The sequence below is a fragment of the Macaca nemestrina genome, chromosome 14, assembly GCF_043159975.1.
Source record: "Macaca nemestrina isolate mMacNem1 chromosome 14, mMacNem.hap1, whole genome shotgun sequence".
NCBI lineage: Eukaryota > Metazoa > Chordata > Mammalia > Primates > Cercopithecidae > Macaca > Macaca nemestrina.
The window spans coordinates 84,864,737-84,883,219 of NC_092138.1; the positions used below are offsets into that span (position 1 = coordinate 84,864,737).

At 51.0% G+C, this 18,483-nt stretch overlaps 1 protein-coding gene across 4 annotated transcripts in view; it reads left to right on the forward strand.

Annotated features, from left to right (window-relative positions):
• LOC105487076 (collagen type XXVII alpha 1 chain) overlaps nt 1-18,483 on the forward strand; it is a 159,037-nt gene that overhangs the window by 16,754 nt on the left and 123,800 nt on the right. For all 4 annotated transcript variants that reach the window (XM_024794561.2, XM_011750373.3, XM_011750374.3 and 1 more), the window contains exons 4-5: nt 6,493-6,546; nt 11,195-11,248. In XM_024794561.2, coding sequence (XP_024650329.2) covers nt 6,493-6,546; nt 11,195-11,248 — 108 coding nt within the window. The remainder of the gene's footprint in view (nt 1-6,492; nt 6,547-11,194; nt 11,249-18,483) is intronic.

An 18,483-nucleotide genomic window follows, 5' to 3' on the forward strand; every position in this document is an offset into this window, starting at 1 on the left:
GGTGTGATCACAAGTCACTGCATTCTTAATCTCCCGGGCTCAATCCATCCTCCTGCCTCAGCCTCCCAGGTAGCTGGGACTACAGGCACATGCCACCATGTCCAGCTATTTTTGTCACTTTTTTGTAGAGTCTGGGTCTCACTATGTTGTCCAGGCTGGTCTTAAACTCCTGGCCTCAAAAGATCCTCCTGCCTCAGCCTCTGAGAGCACTAGAATGACAGGCTTAAGCCACTGTGCCTGGCCTAAAGAATCTTCTGATTCGATAACCCATCAAGTTTATGAGCTACTTCCACAGGCACGGGGTCTCCTTTAGGACCTCATGGAAACTGGTTGAGGAGGGCAGTCTGTGTGTGTTCAGCCCTGCCCCACAGATGATCCAACAGGGGTTAGAAAGAGATAAAGGGCCCGGCCAGAGGCACCCAGCATGTTCCCGAAGGAGCTGGGATGCGACTTGTGGTCCCTGACTTCTGGCCAGGGCCGAGGCTCTTTCTGCTCCTCCAGCCCTGACTTCTGAGGACAAGGGGAAGACACCAACCTGCCCAGGTGACATCCCTGCCTCAGGCCCCGTGCTATCCCCTGTCCCCACCTTCCCCCAGCTTGGAACGTAGCTTACTCCAGGAGGAACCAGGAAGCTGGTAGAATCTTTGTCCACTGTGTAGCAGATGGCAACCTGGTCACTTCTTCACCAGATACCAGAATAATGTAATGGAAGAGGCGTCTTTGAATGGTGATAAAATGAACTCCCATTCTTTCTGGCCTCTGCTGTCTTCCCTTGACCTCCATATACATCCAGGATCTAAGCCCAGCAGAGCAGAAGCTCCAGCTGCCCAGGAGAAGTGCTTCCTTGTCCCCCATCTGGGGACATGCAGACTTGGGTTCAAATCCTGGCTCCACCCCTTTTAGCTCTGTGACTGATCCATGCTGAGCCTGTTTCTATAGAACATAAGATGATAATAGCTCCCACTTCTGGTGGGGATGGTGGCCTGAAAATGTGCGTAAATTTTATTTGCATATAAAGCTGTAGTAGAGGCTCAGCGTGGTGGCTTACACCTGTAATCCCAGCACTTTGGGAGGCCAAGGCAGGCGGATCACTTGAGGCCAGGAGTTCACCAACATGGTGAAACCCTATCTTTACCAAACATACAGAAATTAGCCAGGCATGGTGGCACACATCTGTAATCCTAGTTACTTGGGAGGCTGAGGTAGGAGAATCCCTTGAACTCGGGAAGTGAAGGTTGTAGTGAGCCGAGATCATGCCACTGCACTCCAGCCTGGGCAACAGTGAGACTCTGTCTCAAAAAAAAGCTGGAGTAGAAATGAAGTAAGTTGGGCCATCTTACCTAGGTTTGCTGAGTGAGTTTGGGGAAATTCTTCCCTCTCCCCAGTGCTCAGTCTCCTACTGAAATAAAGTGTTGGGACAGCTCTCCCCTTAGACATGACTGTGGGGCCTTTCAGTGTTTTAGAGAGGTGCAGTGGCTGTGTTTGCATGTGCAAACCTGTTCCTCGGGGTTCAGGGCACGAGAGCAACTGGCAGAGGCTGAGACAGAGTTCTGGGCCCAGGCCTGCCAGGAGTTGTAGCTGCTGAGTGAGGGAGCTCTGTGGGAGCCCCAGGAGGGGGGAGCATGGAAAAACTGAGCTTGGCCCTGGGTGAGTTGGGGCGGGGAGGCCGCGGTTCACAGCGCTGCACAGAAGCTGCACAGAAGCCCCACGCCTGAGAGGAGGCGAGTCAAGGCCTTATTTATTCACGATCAGGCCACTGGCATTTGCCCACGCTTGCACTTTTTGCAAATGTCCCATCGGGAAGACCCAGCTAAGGGCCTGGCCCACAGCACGTGCTCTGTGACTATCTATCTGTGAAATGAACGAAAGAATTTGATCCTTATGAAATGCAGGTCGTCCTGACTCCCAGACGGGGCTCCTTGAGGTTACCCAGAACTCTGCTGTCAGGGAGATGAGGAGGCCATGTGGACTGCAAAAGCACGTAGTCTTAGGATTTGGGATGACCTGGGTTTGAACCATTCCCTTATCCAGCCATCCATTCATTCTTTGCACAATTGTTAGCTGAATGTCCTCTAGATGCCTGGTGCTGTGTGACCTTTGACAAATCACTTAACCTCTCTAAGCCTCAGTTTCTGCCTCTATAAAATGGGGATACGGTGCCACCTACCTTTCCAGGGTCGTTACATGGATTCAGTGAGATGCGGGAGGTAAAGCACATATGAAACCTGGGTCCTGGTAGATTGTCGTGGCTGTGATTGTGGACTGATGGTGGGTGTCGAGGTGGGGACTTTGGTGCACTGAGAGAACTGGGAGGGTCTGGACATAGTCTCACATTTGCTTGGAGAACTGTGCTATGAAAATATTAACCTGGGGCTAGTCGGTGGAGCAGGGACAGCTTGGGAGCCTGAATGGATAAGGGTGTCATGACACATGTCAGCTAGACAGGAGGGGGGTTAGGGGAGGACTGCCCCCATTTTTTTTTAAGCCAGACCAGAAGGTCCCAGAGAAAGGTGTTCCCAGAACCTAGTGAGAATGAAAACCTTGAGCAGGGGTCTCCTCACAGAAGCAGGGGCCATGGGAGAACACAGCTGCAGCCAAATTATAGCACAGCAGAGAGAGCACAGGGAGAGAAATAGCCTGTCCTCCCTTCTGTGCACTCTCTTTCTGGGGTCTCCCATTGGCCAAACCCAGCTGGAAGCTAGAGGTCAAGGAAGGCCAGGGTACAATCTGTAGAAGTCAGCTTCCCAGGGCACAGCATGGATCTGGGGAGTAAATGGAGAAGAACCAGCATGTACATGCCATCTCAGAATATGGGTATTATATTCCCATTTCACAGCTGGACAAACTGAGGCCTGGAGGCCCAGGGAGATGAAGTAACTCACTCAAGGCCATACAGAGCTGTATTGATGCCGAGAAGCTCTGTTCCAGCAGGTCCTTCCTAGGACAGAGGCTGGGGAAGTCTGGGTGCCCTGTGGGAATTCTTAGGAATAATCATGAGCTCAGATAATCAGAGATGGAAGAGCCCTTTGAGGCTCCCTAACTACCCCCAACAGGTTACAGACACAGAGTCCAGGTGTAGAGATCAAAAGGACATTGCTCAGGGTCACACGGTAGTTAGCTGCACACCTAGGTTCGGACTTTGGTCTCCTAAACCCCAGGCCTGTAAAACCTCTCGTTGCTTACTGCCAGGGGCCATGCCAGCTAGCGCTGGTTTCTTTCTGCAGGGCTTGGCAGGCAGAGGCTCTTGTAGCTGGACACAAGGGTGGACTTGTTCCGTAGGATGGGGTTCCCCTAGATCTGGCTGTCAGAGGCCAGGACCCTTGGGGGAAGCCCCGAGGGGTCTGCTTGGCTGTTTCCATGGCTCTGTTTGCGTGCGCCTGGAGCCCAGGCCTCCTCCGCCTCCCCCAGGCAGGCCTGAGCCCCCGCTCTGCTCCCCCTCAGCTCCGGGCCCTCTCAGAGGCCCCGTTGTTTGCAGCGTGAAGTGGAAAATCCCACCCCGGCCTCGTGAATCATCCCAGAGTCACCCGCTCAGGCTTCAGGCCCTGGAAAGAAATGGCAGCGTTTTTCCACTGCAGAGAGAACAGGCAGGGTCTCGGATCAGGGGAGAGGGGCCAGGGGGCACCCACCCATGCTTGCCACGAACAAAGTGGGCACTGAGTAGGGGAGGGTCCAGCCCATGGCTAGCACTGGGCAGCTGGCAGTCCCCACCCAGGTTGAAGGTCTGGAGTGAAGGGATTGGCCAGGCCAGAAGCTGGGGCCGGCCTGTCAAGGAGTCGGCCTGTGGGCTGACATCACCACGCTGGACCCTGGGTCCTGAGTGGCACTCAGAGTCTGCTCTGCAGATGTGGTGGATGAGGTCAGACTCTATCCTGGATGCCCCTATTTCTGGGGCAGAAGACATGCCAAGAGGGAGTGTCCAGGCCTCTGCAGCTGCAGCCCCACCAGGGTCCGTGAAGGAGCTGCACCCACGGAACCTGTTCCTCCCCAGAGTCCTGGACAAGCCCTTCACCCCGCTGGGCCTTGGCCTTCTCCTCTGTGACATGGGAAGAATCTTGCTTTTCCTCTTGACCTGATAACATAGCAGAGGAAATTACCCCCACCTTGGCCCTCCGCAATTCAGGAAATGCCAGTGCCAAGAAGGTTCCAGGATCTTTACTTCACAGATGCCCATAGAAGGGAAGGGACTTACTCAAGGCCACATACCTAGTTAGAGTCACACTTGACCAAGATTGTGTGGCAGCTGCGCAGGGTAGGAGAACAGTTCCAGCGGTCCTCGGTTTGAATCCAGACTCTGCTTCTTGTTAGCTGTGTGGTACTGGGCAAGTCACTTTACCTCTCTGAACCTCCCTCTGGCTTCTTATCTGTTGAAATGGTATGGTATACCTACAGTGTGCTTCATCTCAGCCCCCTGCTTTTTCTTTAATTCTGGGTCCACTTGGGACAGTTGGGTCAAGGAGGGCCTCCTAAGAAGGGACATCTCTTACTGTCCCCTAGAAACAGATGTGAAGGAGGGTGGCTTAAAATTTTGAGTTGAGGACGTTCCAGAAGCTTGCTTAACAGAAATAACAGCTAACATTTTTTTGAGCATTAACTGGGTGCCAGACACCAGGATTAGCACTTGTTATAGATTATATGTCGGCTAGGTGCTATTATTAACCTCATTTTACAGCAATAGAAACAAAGGCTTGGAGCCTGGAAATAGCTTTGCTCAAAGCCACCCAGCTAGTAAGTGGGGGGGTGGGGGTGCCCTATGTGAACCCAGGCCCTTGGCGTTACACCATACTCTATTGCCCAGAGACAGCTGGAGAGGGGAAGTAGGTAAGACTGGCACCCAGAGTCCAGAACCTGCAAAACCAGACAACTCCTGTACCCAGCCATTGAGCTCTGCCGACAATTTGGCCAGAGGTTCCCAGATGCTCAGAGGTAGCTGGGACTTACCCGAGGTCACAAAACAGTCCCTCCTCTTTCTGCTCAGGGCTGTTGCCCAGTGACCTTGGTACCCATATCTGCCTGTCTGGATCTCTCCTCTGATTTTTATTCATGGACGAGCAAGCACGTGGTGTTCACAGGCCAGAACTGTGAGCCGAGGCTGCCCAGCGTGAGATCTGGATTAATTACCAGCCAAACCGGACTGGGTTTTCAACACCGATTTTAACTCTGGGCAGGAAACCTGGAATCTCGTTGATGGTTATTTGAAACAAATGAATTCCCCAGGCCTCACACATCCTCGAAAGCCTGGCTTCCTTTGAAGGCTTCAGGCACAGTTCTTCACATCAGGCGCTTAGTTAATCCTCATTTACTCCTTCGAGGTAGATGCAGCAGTAGTTGTTGGACTCATCTTAACAGGGAGCATCTGAGACTCAGATAAGTGGGAGGAACTGCAGGAAGTCTGCCGTTATTAAGTGGTAAAGACAGGATTTGAACAAAGACCAGCTCATGGTTTAGTAAGTCTGCTCGGCTGCCTCCCTTCCTGTGTAAAGAGAAAAGAGATGAAGATACACAGATGTTCCTTAAATGCTGAGCTTCAGCGTTAGGTCTTTCACTTGCGGGAAATGGGGAGCTCTTCAATGTTGTTGAGCAGGGGAGGGCTTTTGGAAGGTGAATGAGGCTGTGTAGAGGAGGACTGCAGAAGGGAGGGAGTGGAGGAGAGAGTAGAGGCGGGGAGACCACTGAGGGGGCTGCTGCAGGTTCTTGGGGAGCGGTGATGAAGGCTGGATCATGCTGTGGCCATGGGAACAGATAGCACATTTGAGTGCCGGTTACGTACCAGGCACTGTGCTACACATTTATCATCTCTCATGTCATCCTTGGAATCCCATGGGGAGTGTTTTATTGCCTCCGTTTGTATGGGCATAAGCTGGCTAAAGACTTGCGCATTTTGTCAGTGACAGGCAGGGATCTGAACCCAGGCGTGTCTGATTCAAAAACCCGCGCCGTGCTCTGTGTGCTGTGCTGCCTCTTTGTGGGGCAGAGACACTTGGTGTGACCTTGGCCAAGTCCCTTCTCTGTTCTGATTCTGCAGAGAATTTGGCTGAGCTCTGAGGTTTCTGGCTGTTTTATTTTATCAAATGTTTGACTGAGCCCTGGGGATAGAAATATGACTCATATCCCCTTAGTTCCTTTGAGGAGACCATCATCTGATGGGAGAGACAGGCTTCTAAGCAGATAATTCCCCAAGTAAGATAGTGGTCTTTAAAATAGAGGAAAAGAAGGGACTTTGTCCAACTTGGGGAAGGCTTTCTGGAGGAGGTGACACCCTAAGTTAGCTGGGTGATAAATGATGAGGGCTTCAGTGACTGACTAGTAGCTACCAAAGCCCAGAAGCTCCAAAGAGCATGAGTTTCTCAGGGAAGGGACCTCAGGGGACTCCTCCTCTGAGCCGTGGACTATCCATGCCCACAGCTGCAGGCGGGATTGTTGAATGACTGCTTGAGCCCATTCTCTGCTGCCAATGAGCACTGTCTAATGCTGTCTGTCTTGTTTTTTCCTTAGGGTCCTCCTGGGCTGCCTGGGCTACCTGGAATCCCTGGTGCACGTGGGCCTCGGGTGAGTTATCTCACGCTGTCCTTTGGAACTCTTGTTGGCTCTTTTGGCCTGCGTCTCACTGCCCCCGAGGTCTCAGGTTTGCTGTGTGTCCTCAGGTTCTTCCCTCCCCATCTCTGGCACCCATATTTTGCTTTATCCATTTGGAGTGGACTTAGGGCTCTCAGGCATGCTATATGGACAGATATGGCATGGAACAGCAATGACCTCTTGTAGGTCTCGGTTGTCCATTGGGGATATCACCCTTTGTAGCCTGGGGTGGGGAAGGTGGGGAAGCCTGAAGATCACATCCCCTCGGTTGATGGACTTCAGTGTTTGTCCAGGAAAAAAACTGACTTGGGGAATATATGGCCCTTGCATCCCTCTTCCTGTTTCTGCAGGGCTCTCCTGGGGTAGGGATGTGGACATAGGTACCTGGAGGGGCCATGCCAGGGAGCAGTTGAGTTCCTCCTGCTGGAGAGAGGCCGGGCTTGGCAGGCTGCAGTGGCTCGCTGAGCTAGCCCGAGCCCCAGAGGGAAAATAAAATAGCTCCTATGTGATGTCCTGGCACCTTCTTTTATGCTGCCTTATTTGACCTCTCACGCCCACCCCAAGCTCCCATGGGACAGTGTGATCATTCTCATTTTAGAGATGAGGAAACTGAGTAGGAAATGGCAAAACCAGGACTGGAACCCAGGCTCTTACCCATATGCTGGAACCCTTGGAGATCCCCTTAGAGGGAGACCTACCTGCTTCCCTTAGAGGGCTGAGACCAACAGCACCCGGCATCTGTGCCCAGGCTGAATCAGCCTTTCCCACGCTGGGTGCCTGGTGAGGCCCTGGCAGAGATAGCTGCCTGGGGCATATTTTTAGCTCTGAGCCCAGCGAATGGTTCTGGTTATGCAATTACCCAAGCCTTAGTTCCCTCCAGACCTGGCCCTCTGCTCCCTGGGCCCAGGGCTCTGGAATCTGCCATCTGAAGCAGCATTTCTTCCTGGCTTCAGAGCCTTCATGAAGCACGTGCCCCCTGGGGACCACACAGATATCACAGAGGCTGCTAGCCCATGGGACCGTGCAGCCTGGGACCAGGATGAGGCCGTTGACCTAGGCAGCCTACTCCCTTCCCCAACCTCCTGAGCCCCCCAGCCTCTGCAGTTTTGCTCTGGCTGTCCTCCTTTGTAAACTCCTCCTCCATTCATGTCTAAGAGCAAACATCACCTTTATTTCTGGTGACCACTCCCTTCTTGGAACTCCCGCAGTGGTTCCCCTGTTCCCTCTGGATGGCGTGTCCCATTTTCTCAAAGCTCTCATTGACCACTGAACTCTGTTTGCTGAGCCACATGTGCAGGATCTCATTCCACCTTTCCAGCCATCCTGAGAAATAGGTTTCAATCTATTCCCATTTTACAGATGAGGAAACCGAGGCTCAGAAAGGTTTAGTTACTTCAGATAAAGTTAAAGAGAGTAAATGGCAGAGCCAGGATTGAACCCGGGTAGTCTGCCTCCAGAGCCTACCAATTTTTTTTTTTTTTTTTTTTTTTGCCAGAGTCTTGCTCTGTCTCCCAGGCTGGAGTGCAATGGAGCAATGTGGGCTCACTGCAACCTCCACCTCCCAGGCTCAAGTGATTCTCCTGCCTCAGCCTCGCAAGTGGCTGGGATTACAAGCACATGTCCCCACACCCAGCTAATTTTTCGTATTTTTAGTAGAGATGGGGTTTCACCATGTTGGCCAAGCTGGTCTCAAACTCCTGACCTCAAGTGATCCACCTACCTCAGCTTCCCAAAGTGCTGGGATTACAAGTGTGAGCCACTGCACCTGGCCCAGAGCCTACCATCTTAAGCATCTATTGTGCTTATTTTTCTGGGTAGTCACCTGAGCCCCTTCAGAGATAGGCCTTGGTTACCTCTCTGTCCTACATGATGCCTAGCAGAGTGCCCTGCGTGCAGCAGGTGCTGGGCAAATGACTGGTGAAGAGTTTTAATCTAAGAGTCAAGAATATTTCCACCAAGAAGTTGTGGAATCTTAGGCAAGTCCCTTCCCTCCTCCTAGCCTCAGTTTCCCCATCTGTAAAGCCTGGGGTCATGGTAAGGCGTTTCTAAGTTTCCACCTAGCTCTGGGTGAATGACTTTCCTGACACGCTTCTAGGCTCTTTCCCTGCAAGCCACCCCAGCCCCGCCGCCCGCCACCGTACCATCATCCTGTTTCTAGACTGGAAATTCCATGTATTATAAAATTCCAAAGATAGTAGAATGCTGGATTAAACAATCCCAGCTCCTCTCTGCACAGATGGGGGCTCTGGAGGGGCTTAAGGAGGGGCATTCTTACCTGAGGTCGCCCAAAACTCTGTGTCTTGCCCCTTCCTACCTCCACATATTCCTCCAGCCCATGGAGGGATGTCGGGGAATCCCAGAGCCTCCCCCACCTGGCTTTCTAGGCTGCAGCATTTATAGAATCAGTCTGCTTGGCTTTCAGTCAACTATGTGCCTCGTTTCTCTGCAAGGCTGGAGAGGGGTGGGGACGGTGGGGGGGCAGGGAAACAGGAAGCCCCCACCTTCAGAAGCTGCAGATGGGGGAGCTGAGTGCTCTGGCCCACCATCTATGGGGCAGCTGGGGGCATGACTGGGGAGAGGCAGCCACCCCTGACCTTGTGCAGCCCACGCCTGGCTCTGGTGGAACTGGGTGTCACGAACCCCTCCTTCAACACCCCCTCCCAAACTCTGTCCAGTTCCCACTGAGCTTGTGGTTAGACCTGGTTAGACCCTACGAGCCTGGGCTGGGGTGAACATCAGGGGGTGTTCCAGATTCCTTAGAGACTGCTGGGTCCCAGTCATTTACAGAACAGAGGGCGAGACCGAGGCTGGGGATTGCGAAGTGGGGCTCAGAACTGGGACCCAGTCTCGATGCTTCCAGGTTCTGTCGCGTGCCAGGAGACAGTGTTTGGTGGACTGCAGGGGAGGGCAGGAGGGCTGATTATTTTGGAAGGAGGGTCACAAGTGGCACTGAGAAACTCCCCAGGCTCAGTGTGCTCTGGACACTGTTCCTTCCCGGTGCATTCGGAGAAGGGGAGGGTCCCAGTTCAGGCATCAAGGAAGAGAGGAAGAGGGAGGTGCCTTGGTTGGAATGTGACAGGCTGCAGCTGGGAAGCTGGCCTCAGAGCACAGGGAAGAAGAAAGCAGTTCACACACTGTTAGCCCTATGAATCAAGAGGGGCAGGGACGAGGGCAGTGTGCCTAGAGGCTGACTGGGCAGGGAGGACCACTGGACCCTTTGGGGTGCTTCTCCTCACCTCCTATGCCCCAGATTATTCGTGCTAGACAAAAACCCTCAAGTATTACCCGACTCTTAGGGCTCTATTTATATTACTGGGCTGGAAGACTCTAGGCCAGGGCTCTTGCTGGAGAAAGTGGACGTAACAGGACCCAGCTGTTATAGGGGAACTTGGATATGGACTGGGAAAATCCAGCACCATGAATAAACTCTGGACTTGAAACCACCAGGCCCTGGACCCTGATCTCACTTGGCCACAACTCTGCTGTATGACCTTGACCAAGCCTCCTGGACTCTCTGGGTCCAGTGTTCCCAGGTGCTCTGTGGTCTCTGGAAGACCTTGAAAGCTTGGAGCTTGCAGGGGTTTAAGGGTCTGATCACATGTTGTAGCCATGGGAGAGGTGCACATTTGTTCACAAGAGGTCAAATGCATCCTTCTTGAGCTCTCAACTCCAAAGACTCATACAAAAGTCCAATTGGGGCCAGCTGCCATGTAATCCCAGCACTTCAAGAGGCCAAGGCAGGAGGATTGCTTCAGGCCAGGAGTTCGAGACCAGCCTGGGCAATGTAGCAAGACTCCATCTCTACAAAAAAAAAATTAAAAATTAACCAAGTATGGTGGCCCATGCTGGGAGTCTCAACTACTCAGGAGGCTAAGGCGGGAGGATCTCTTGAGCCCAGGAGTTTGAGCCTGCAGTTAGCTATGATCATACCACTACACTCTAGCCTAAGCCACAAAGCAAGACCCTGCCTCTAAAAAATAAAAGTCCACTTGAAGCTGGAGGAGCCCCAGAGGGTTCCCTGGAGGAGATGGCACTTTGAGCCAGGCATGAAGGATGGATCAGGTTTTAAGCAGAGGAGATGGATGAGAAAAGATGTTGCCAGATGAGGGAACATCATGGGCAAAGGCAATGAGGAGAGAAAGTACCAGATACATGGGAGGGAAGTGCATAGTTAAGAGTGGTTTGAGCCTGAAGAAGCTGGGAAGGGCTGACGGGGCCAGGCTAAGAGAGTGTGGAGAGGAGGTAAAATTTAGGGGTGAAGGACTTGTGCTCTGATATCCAGGTCCAGCTCTGCCTCTTAGCAGCTGGGTGATCTGAGACAGTTACAAACCTCTGTGAACATCAGCATCCTTGTCTTCAAAATAGTAATAACAATATGACCTACCTTCCCGGTTAATAGGATCAAATGAGATGGCACATGGGATGTGCTTCCCACGGGGCCAGGCACGGAGGGGGTGCTCCCAAAAGTAGGCTGAGTGGCCACGACAGTGTTGCTAGGGCTTGGTTTGGGGAGAAGATAATAAACCAGTGGGTGTAGGGAAGGTGCCAGGCATTGCAGTCAGAGGTGAGATGGCCCCTGTTTTTTGTCACCTTATTTGTTTTTGTTTCTTTTCTCTTTCAGGGTCCTCCTGGGCCTTATGGAAATCCAGGTCTCCCCGGCCCTCCTGGAGCCAAAGTGAGTATTTGCTGGAGATGTGGCCACGGAGTGGGTGCTGGGGTTGGAGCCATATTTGCGGTGCTTCCCAGGGGCGCCTGGTGGGTGCTGGGGTTGGAGCCATGTTTGAAGTGCTTCCCAGGGGTGCCTGGTGGGAGGGCTTCAGGGGCACTGAGGGGGATTCCCACCCAAGCCAGGATCACCCTCTGGACCCCTTTCCAGGGCTGGGCCCTGTGCCTGATCTGGAGACACAGTGCTTCCGGCTGGGAGAGACTTGGGGGAGTCGCGCAGTTGGAACCCAGAGCCTTCAGGGCAGTGGGCAGAGGGGTGATTTCTTGCTAAATAGGGAAGGCTGGCCTTGAATGTCAGACTAAGAACATAAGGCTTACCATGTTGTAAGATGCATCCTGGGGAGGGATGTGGAAAGATCACGTTTTAGAAAGCTCACTAGATGCCATGAGGAAGATGAAGTGGGGGTGGGGAACCAGAGCCAAGGCCGGGAGACCAGGGCTGATACAGGGGAGAAAGGAGGCCAGTCTGGGCCAACTCAGGGGTGTGGGAGGAGGTAGAGTGGAAAGGATGGTGGTGGGTGCAAGGTGAGAGACAGTTACAAACACCAGACAGTTTTTACCTCCCTGATATTAGCCTTGGGGACTGAACTGGGTCCCAGGAGGGGGCTCAGATGATGTTGCATGTGGAAACGTGTAGCCCAGTCAAGTGATCATTTATGGACAGATATTATGGAACTCAGGATTGCTCTGAGCTGCAGATAGAGCCAGCGGGAGGCTGGCGCAGAAATGCCACTTCCCCCAGGAAGTCTTCTTGGAATACTCGAGTTCACTTTTGATGAGACCTTAGTGGCTGATGCTTTGATGATATGGGAACAGCACTTGCTGAGCTCTTCTGTCTGTTCCTGGAGCTCTGGCAGAGGGCAAGGTTGTTGGGGCACTGCATTGGAAGTGAGAAACTCAGAGCACCAAGAGGAGTGCCAGAGCCAGCAACATTTAGGTCATGGGAAAAGAAAGCTTGCGGAATGGCTGGAGAGATAGGAGGAGGGGAAGGAAGATGCTAAAGTCCCTGAAGCTAAGAGCAGTGCCTGTGCCAAAGGAGCTGTGGAGGGCAGACGGGCTCCTGGCTCAGGGGCCTCCCAACCCAGCCTGTGTCATCTGTGGGGTAACCAAGTGAAGTGCACCCCTGGGCTTTGGTTGGGCCGGGTCCAGGGCCATTCTTTGATAACCCAGCTGCAAAGGTTAAATGGCTTAAGGAAAGCCCTTAACTGATTGGCTCCAGGCCATGCACAGTGAGCTGCTGAGCAGCCGCTAAAGCCCAGCTCTCCTGAGTCAAGGAGTAGGACTCCTTCTGGCCCATCAGCTTGCCTGGGAGCTTTGGACAGAGGTCTCACGTGGTAGTCCTGGGCGTATGGATCTGTGGTGCCAGAGTCTTGGGACAGAGCAGAGTGCAGGAGCACTGACCTCAGCCCCTCTAGATCTGTGACTCTAAGTCCAGGGCTGGGCTGGGTTCCTTTTTGGAAGGCAGGCAGTGGAGGCCTCAGGTGTCCAGTGCTTAGCAGCTGCCTGGAGGTGCTCTGGGCTTTCACAGGGCGAACACTGGTTATAGTACCAGCCATATACTGAACCCTTCCTGTGTGCCAGGCACTGTGCATGCATTTGATGTGGCTGGTCTCATTTGATCCCCACAAAGACCTAAAGAGATGGGTGGAGATACCGTACCCATTTACAGATGGGGAAACTCAGGCACGGGTCGATGAAGACATTGTCTAGGAAATGGCAGCGGAAGCTGCTCCCACGGGTCAGGCAGAGAGGCAGGAACTCATTTGGAGACTTCCGCTTTGCAGAGGCCATGGGTACATCAAGATGCCGAGCATCCGCAGCTGTTTTGAGTGGCCAGGCTTGCCCCTTCCTAGCCTGCTCTGGGACCAGTGGAGCCTGTCTCCTCCCACCCCCAGACTCACTCCCTGCTCCTGTGGTAGCAGATGCTCCATCAGCTCCTCCTGCTGGCCCTGCTCAGAGCACTGTGGGACCTCAGTGCCAGCACCATGGTAGCCCACCCCAATCTTGCTAACAGATGTGCCGTGGTAGGAGGAGGGCCTGCCAGCTGTTTCTCCTCGCATTCTGAGACACATCTCTGAGTGTGGCCACTGAGGCTTCTCCCTAGCAAGTGAGTTCTCCTGCCACCACGTGGGACTGGGAACCACGGACTCGGGGCCTCACGGACAGGACTCCCGTTTACATCTGTGGATAGCAGACAAGGGTGTAGGTTCTATAAAATACACTGGAATCAGAGGCTGCTTCTCTCATTGGGACTTGCATAAAATGCCAGGGGGAAACATCTTGCCCTTTGCTTGGACACTTGGCCCTGAGGCCAAGGGTGAACAGAGGGGGCCTCCAGGGAGGCTGGTTAGGTGGGAGGCCCAGGTAACTGGGCCAGGGCCCTAGGCTGATCTGTGGCATGGCCAGGAAAAGGTTAAAGCAGAGGCCCTCCCTGGATGGGAGTAATGACTTGGCTGAGATTGGATGAGAAAGCTGTGTGTCTGCATGAATGGGTGAGACCCTGGGAAGAGGGTCCTAGGGTCCTCACTGTTCAACAGATCCCCTTTGGGATGGGAGGTGACCTGGTGGGACTGTAGGGCTGGCTTCCCCCAAGGCCTGTGCTGGCCCCTGATGCTGAGCATCAGCAGCTGTTTTGAATGGCCAGGCTTGCCCCTGCCTAGCCCGCTCTGGGACCAGTGGAGCCTGTCTCCTCCCCCCGCCAGACTCACTCCCTGCTCCTGTGGTAGCAGACACTCCATCAGCTCCTCCTGCTGGCCCTGCTCAGAGCACTGTGGAACCTCAGTGCATGGTGTCTGGGGCCACCCATCCATTCATCCTCCTTCAGTCAACAAACGTGTATTGAGCACCCACTATGGGCTGTTGACAGATAAATCAGTAACACCCGGGAGGGCTTGCCCTGGGGGCACAGAACTGGATTAGCCCCATGCAGTCATCCCTTCAGTGCATCTCCGCCTTCAGGTGCTTATGGCCTAGTGGGAAGATGATCCCTCTGCTACACTGAAGGGTGGGAGAGATGGGTGGTTTGAGGAAGACCAAGAAAGAGAGAAACCTGAGGTGAGGGACCTCATCCCTCCTGAGGGTGCAGAAGAGTGAAAGTTCAGAGGGCCAAGGGACCTTGCCTGGATCATGGCTGGGCAGTGGGGGGACTGTATTTCAGATCCTTGGGTTTGCCTTCCAGAAGGAGCTTTGTCAGGGTGTCACAGCCGGTACAGGCCAGAGCCAGGCTACATCCCATCTTCCTCCTCCAGAGCCCAAGGCTCTGCCCATCTACTATCTACCCACATATCCCATGTTCCAATCCAGCAGCAAAGGGAGCTCGTCAGCTCCAGCACAGAGTTGGATCCAGGACTTTGAGAATGAGGCAGAGAAGCTAGGACCCTGAGAGGATGTGTTTCCACTTAGAGCGGTGCTGACCCGTGGCAGGTGCTGCAGAAGGGGCAGCTGTCGGCATGTGTGAGGCACTGGGGCTATCAGGGACACAGGCAGGCATGGTCCCTGCCCTTGGGGAGTGTAGAGATGAGCGAGAAAGAAAAACAAGCCAACCATATTGACAAGTGCAGACTTATACCATGATTAGGTCTCTAGGGCTCCACGTGAGAGGCCTGGGGTGCTCAGAGACCCCACGATATGCGGATTGATCCTGTCCAGGAGGTGAGGGACACCTTCTCAGAGGGCAGGAGGGTTGAACCAAGGTCTGAAGTATAGTGGACAACTAGGCAAAGGGGCTGGAGGAGGCTGGCGAGGGCAACAGGCCTGGCAGTTGGTGGTATGATTTTTGGACTTTATCCAAAGAGCAGCTGGAAGACCTGAAAAGGATTTCAGCAGAATTGACATGACCGGATGAGGTTTGCAAATGTCATTTAGGCCATTTGAGAAGCAGAGCTTGGCTGGTGGCCAGTAGGAGGGTTGGAGCTGCCCTGGGGCAGGGTGCTGATGCTGGACCATGGTGGAGTCAGGCGGGATGCAGGTCCTTGGTGCAAATGAGGAGCTCTAGGGCAGAGGTGGGGGTCTCTTTCTGGAGAGGGAAGCTAGTGCTCCCCACCAGTACTCCCTGCACTGGGCCATGAGGCTCCTGGTCCCACTCTTGGGCAGCTAGCCACCTTGTCTCTGGTCTGGTTCACTTGGTCTGCAGTGAACTAGCCAGGATGACTATGGCCCTTGGACACTGGGAAAGAGAAGTGGTCAGCAGAGGGCAGGCTCCATGGCCCAGGTGGCTGCTGGCAGAGCTGGTGTGAGCTTTACCTTTCCTCTTCCTCTAATGTTCCTTCCTTTGGACCAGGCCCTGTGCTGGGCACTTGAGATCAGACATGGAATATACAGGGGGCTTCCAGCCCAGACTATTATAATCCTTTGTGATTTAGTGCTCATTTGTCTCATCCCCTCTCTGGGCCTCAGCCACCCAAGGAAAATGTGGAGAAGTTCAGAAGATATCAAGAAGAAAGTGAGCTACCTGTAGTGGTCCTGCCCAGTAATAAGCTCTGAGAGCATTTTGAGCAACCTTTGGGCCAGGCCCTGGTCAAGAGCTTTATATACTTTGCAGAGCAGGTATTATTACCCCCATTTTACAGATGAGGAAATAGGTCCAAGGCGGCCAAGTATCTTGCCCAGAGTCACATTTCTGGTAAGTGGCAGAGCAAGCATTCAAACCCTCGGCTGTCTGACCTCAAGGCGACAATCTAGCCCTAACTCCACAGCTCTCTGGTCTTCCCTGTGTGTGTCATATATGTGAGTATGGATCCACTTTGTTGTGGCTGGGTATCTGGCCTTCCTCACTTAACAATTATTGTGAACATTCTCCTGTGTTAGCCACTTGGCATCCATCACATATGATTTAATGGCTTCATGGCATTCTATCAACACTAATATCCCAGCTTTATATAACTTACTCCATTTGTAAAAAAAATCAGTTCCACTTTGAATTAATATACAAATATTATCTTGATTAACATGACTGTATATAAATGTTAGAATATCTCCAATTATTTCATTAGGATAAGTTCATCAAAAACAGAATTGCTAATGTGGCCTCAGGAGTCAGTGTGCCCAAGTTTGAATCCTGGCTCTACTGATGCAGAGCAGACAAGCTCCAAATTGGGGATTAGCCTGGGAGGGTTCTTGGCTTCACTCAGGAAAGAATTCAAGAGCGAGCTCATGGTAGAAGAAAACAGCTCTATTGATGTGGCAGAACAGCTCCGTGACTGCTCAGGCAGAGCAGGGCTACCCCATAGGCAGTGTGCTGACCGTAACAGTTCGGAGGCAGTTCTGCAGTCATATTTATGCCCACCTTTAATTATATGCAAATTAAGAGGCAGAATATGCAGAAATTTCTAGGAAAGGGGTGGTGGTAACTTCCAGGTCATCAGGTCATTGCCATGGAAAGGGGCAGTAACTTTCAGGTTGTCATAACAATGGTAAACTAACATGGCACACTAGTGGGCAGGTGTTATGGAAAGGTGATTCTACCTCATGCCTGTTTTAGCTGGTCCTCAGTTAGGTCCCAAGTCCAAGCCCTGCCTCCAGAGTCAAGTCTCATCTCCCACCTCACTACCATTTGCTGGTTGCATGACTTTGGGCAAGTTACTTAAAACTCGGAGGGCCTCGGGTTCCACTTCTGTAAAACAAGGAAGATCATAGTTCATACCTCACTATGTGTGTGTGTGTGTGCATGCATGTATGTGTATTTATATATGTATATGTGGACATATATCGAGACATATACCAAGATATATTTGTATATACATACACATGCAATATACACATATATGCAAATGATTTATCATATGCCTTGCACATGAGAGACATATGAGTGTTTAGCTGTTATTTTATTAGCAAATTGCCTTCTAGAAAGGTTAGACTGATTTATGCTCCTGCTAGCATTAAAGGAAGATATTTTTAAAAGAAGATAATTTATTATCATTTTCACTTCATTGATCATCTATGAGATGTATGTTTTTCTTAAATCTCTTTTCCATTTGTACTTCACCACTTATGAGTTGGTTTATTTTGGGAGGTTGGGATGTTGCCATTTGTTATTGGTTTGTAAGCATTGTTTTGAGGTTATTAAGGCTTTGTTCACCTTACAAATATTTTCTAGTTTGTTGTTTGCTTCTTAAGAGTATTCATGATGATTTTCACGAATAGAAATGTTATCCTTTTAAAAAATATGTCAGATAATCTCAGGAGGGCTCTATTGATCTGTAAAATCTGTGGTTCTTTATTTTGCTTTTATACCTAGAAATGTTTTTCCTATTTTAAGATCAGATAGGTATTCAATTATATTCCTTGTCATTTCATAATATCTCTTGTATTCTTAAAAAATTTAAATCATCTGGAATTCATCTTAATGGGGGTGGTGGAAATGAAGTTGGGTTCCAGCATTATTTTTCCTCCAATAGTTAACCACTTGTTAAACATCTTTCCTCCACTGGTTACTCTATAATAGACAAGGATCTAATACAAGCCATTGTATTATGTTTCATTGTTTATTTATTTTTATGCTAGTAAAATGCCAATTATATGACATTTACTATCTTTGTACTATGTATCCTTCTTCTTCTCTTTATTTAAAACATTTCTGGCTATTTATTCTGTCAGATGAACCTTATGCCTATCTTAACAATTTCCTTGAAAAAACGCTTGGGCTTTTTAGTGGAATTGTAATTAAATACATATATTAATTTGGGAAGAATTAACATCTTTAAAATATTACATTTTTCTATCTAAAAATATGGCATGTCTTCCTATTTGGTTGAAGTTCTACAATGTCTCTTAGTAAACTTTAATGGTTTTTATTACATAAGCCCTGTACATTTCTTATTAGGTTTATACTTAGTTTCTGCTGTCATGAATGGAATATTCTCCCCATTGTATTTTCTAGATAACTTTCATCTAGTGAAAATAACTATTAATTTTTGTATTTTTTTATTTTTATATTTAATTTATAACCATCCCCTTACTAAATCGCCTTATTAATTCTATTAGTATTTCAGTTGGTTCTCCTGGATTTTATAGATAGGTATTCATATTATTTGCAGAAAAGAACATATTGTTGTCTCATTTTCCTCAAAGATTAGTAGTTCTTATTTATTTTTCCTGCCTTATTGCATTGTCCAGAACTTCTAGACCCATGAAAATAGTCGTAGTGACAGTGGGAGGCCTGGTGAAAATTCAGAGAAAGTTCTGGTG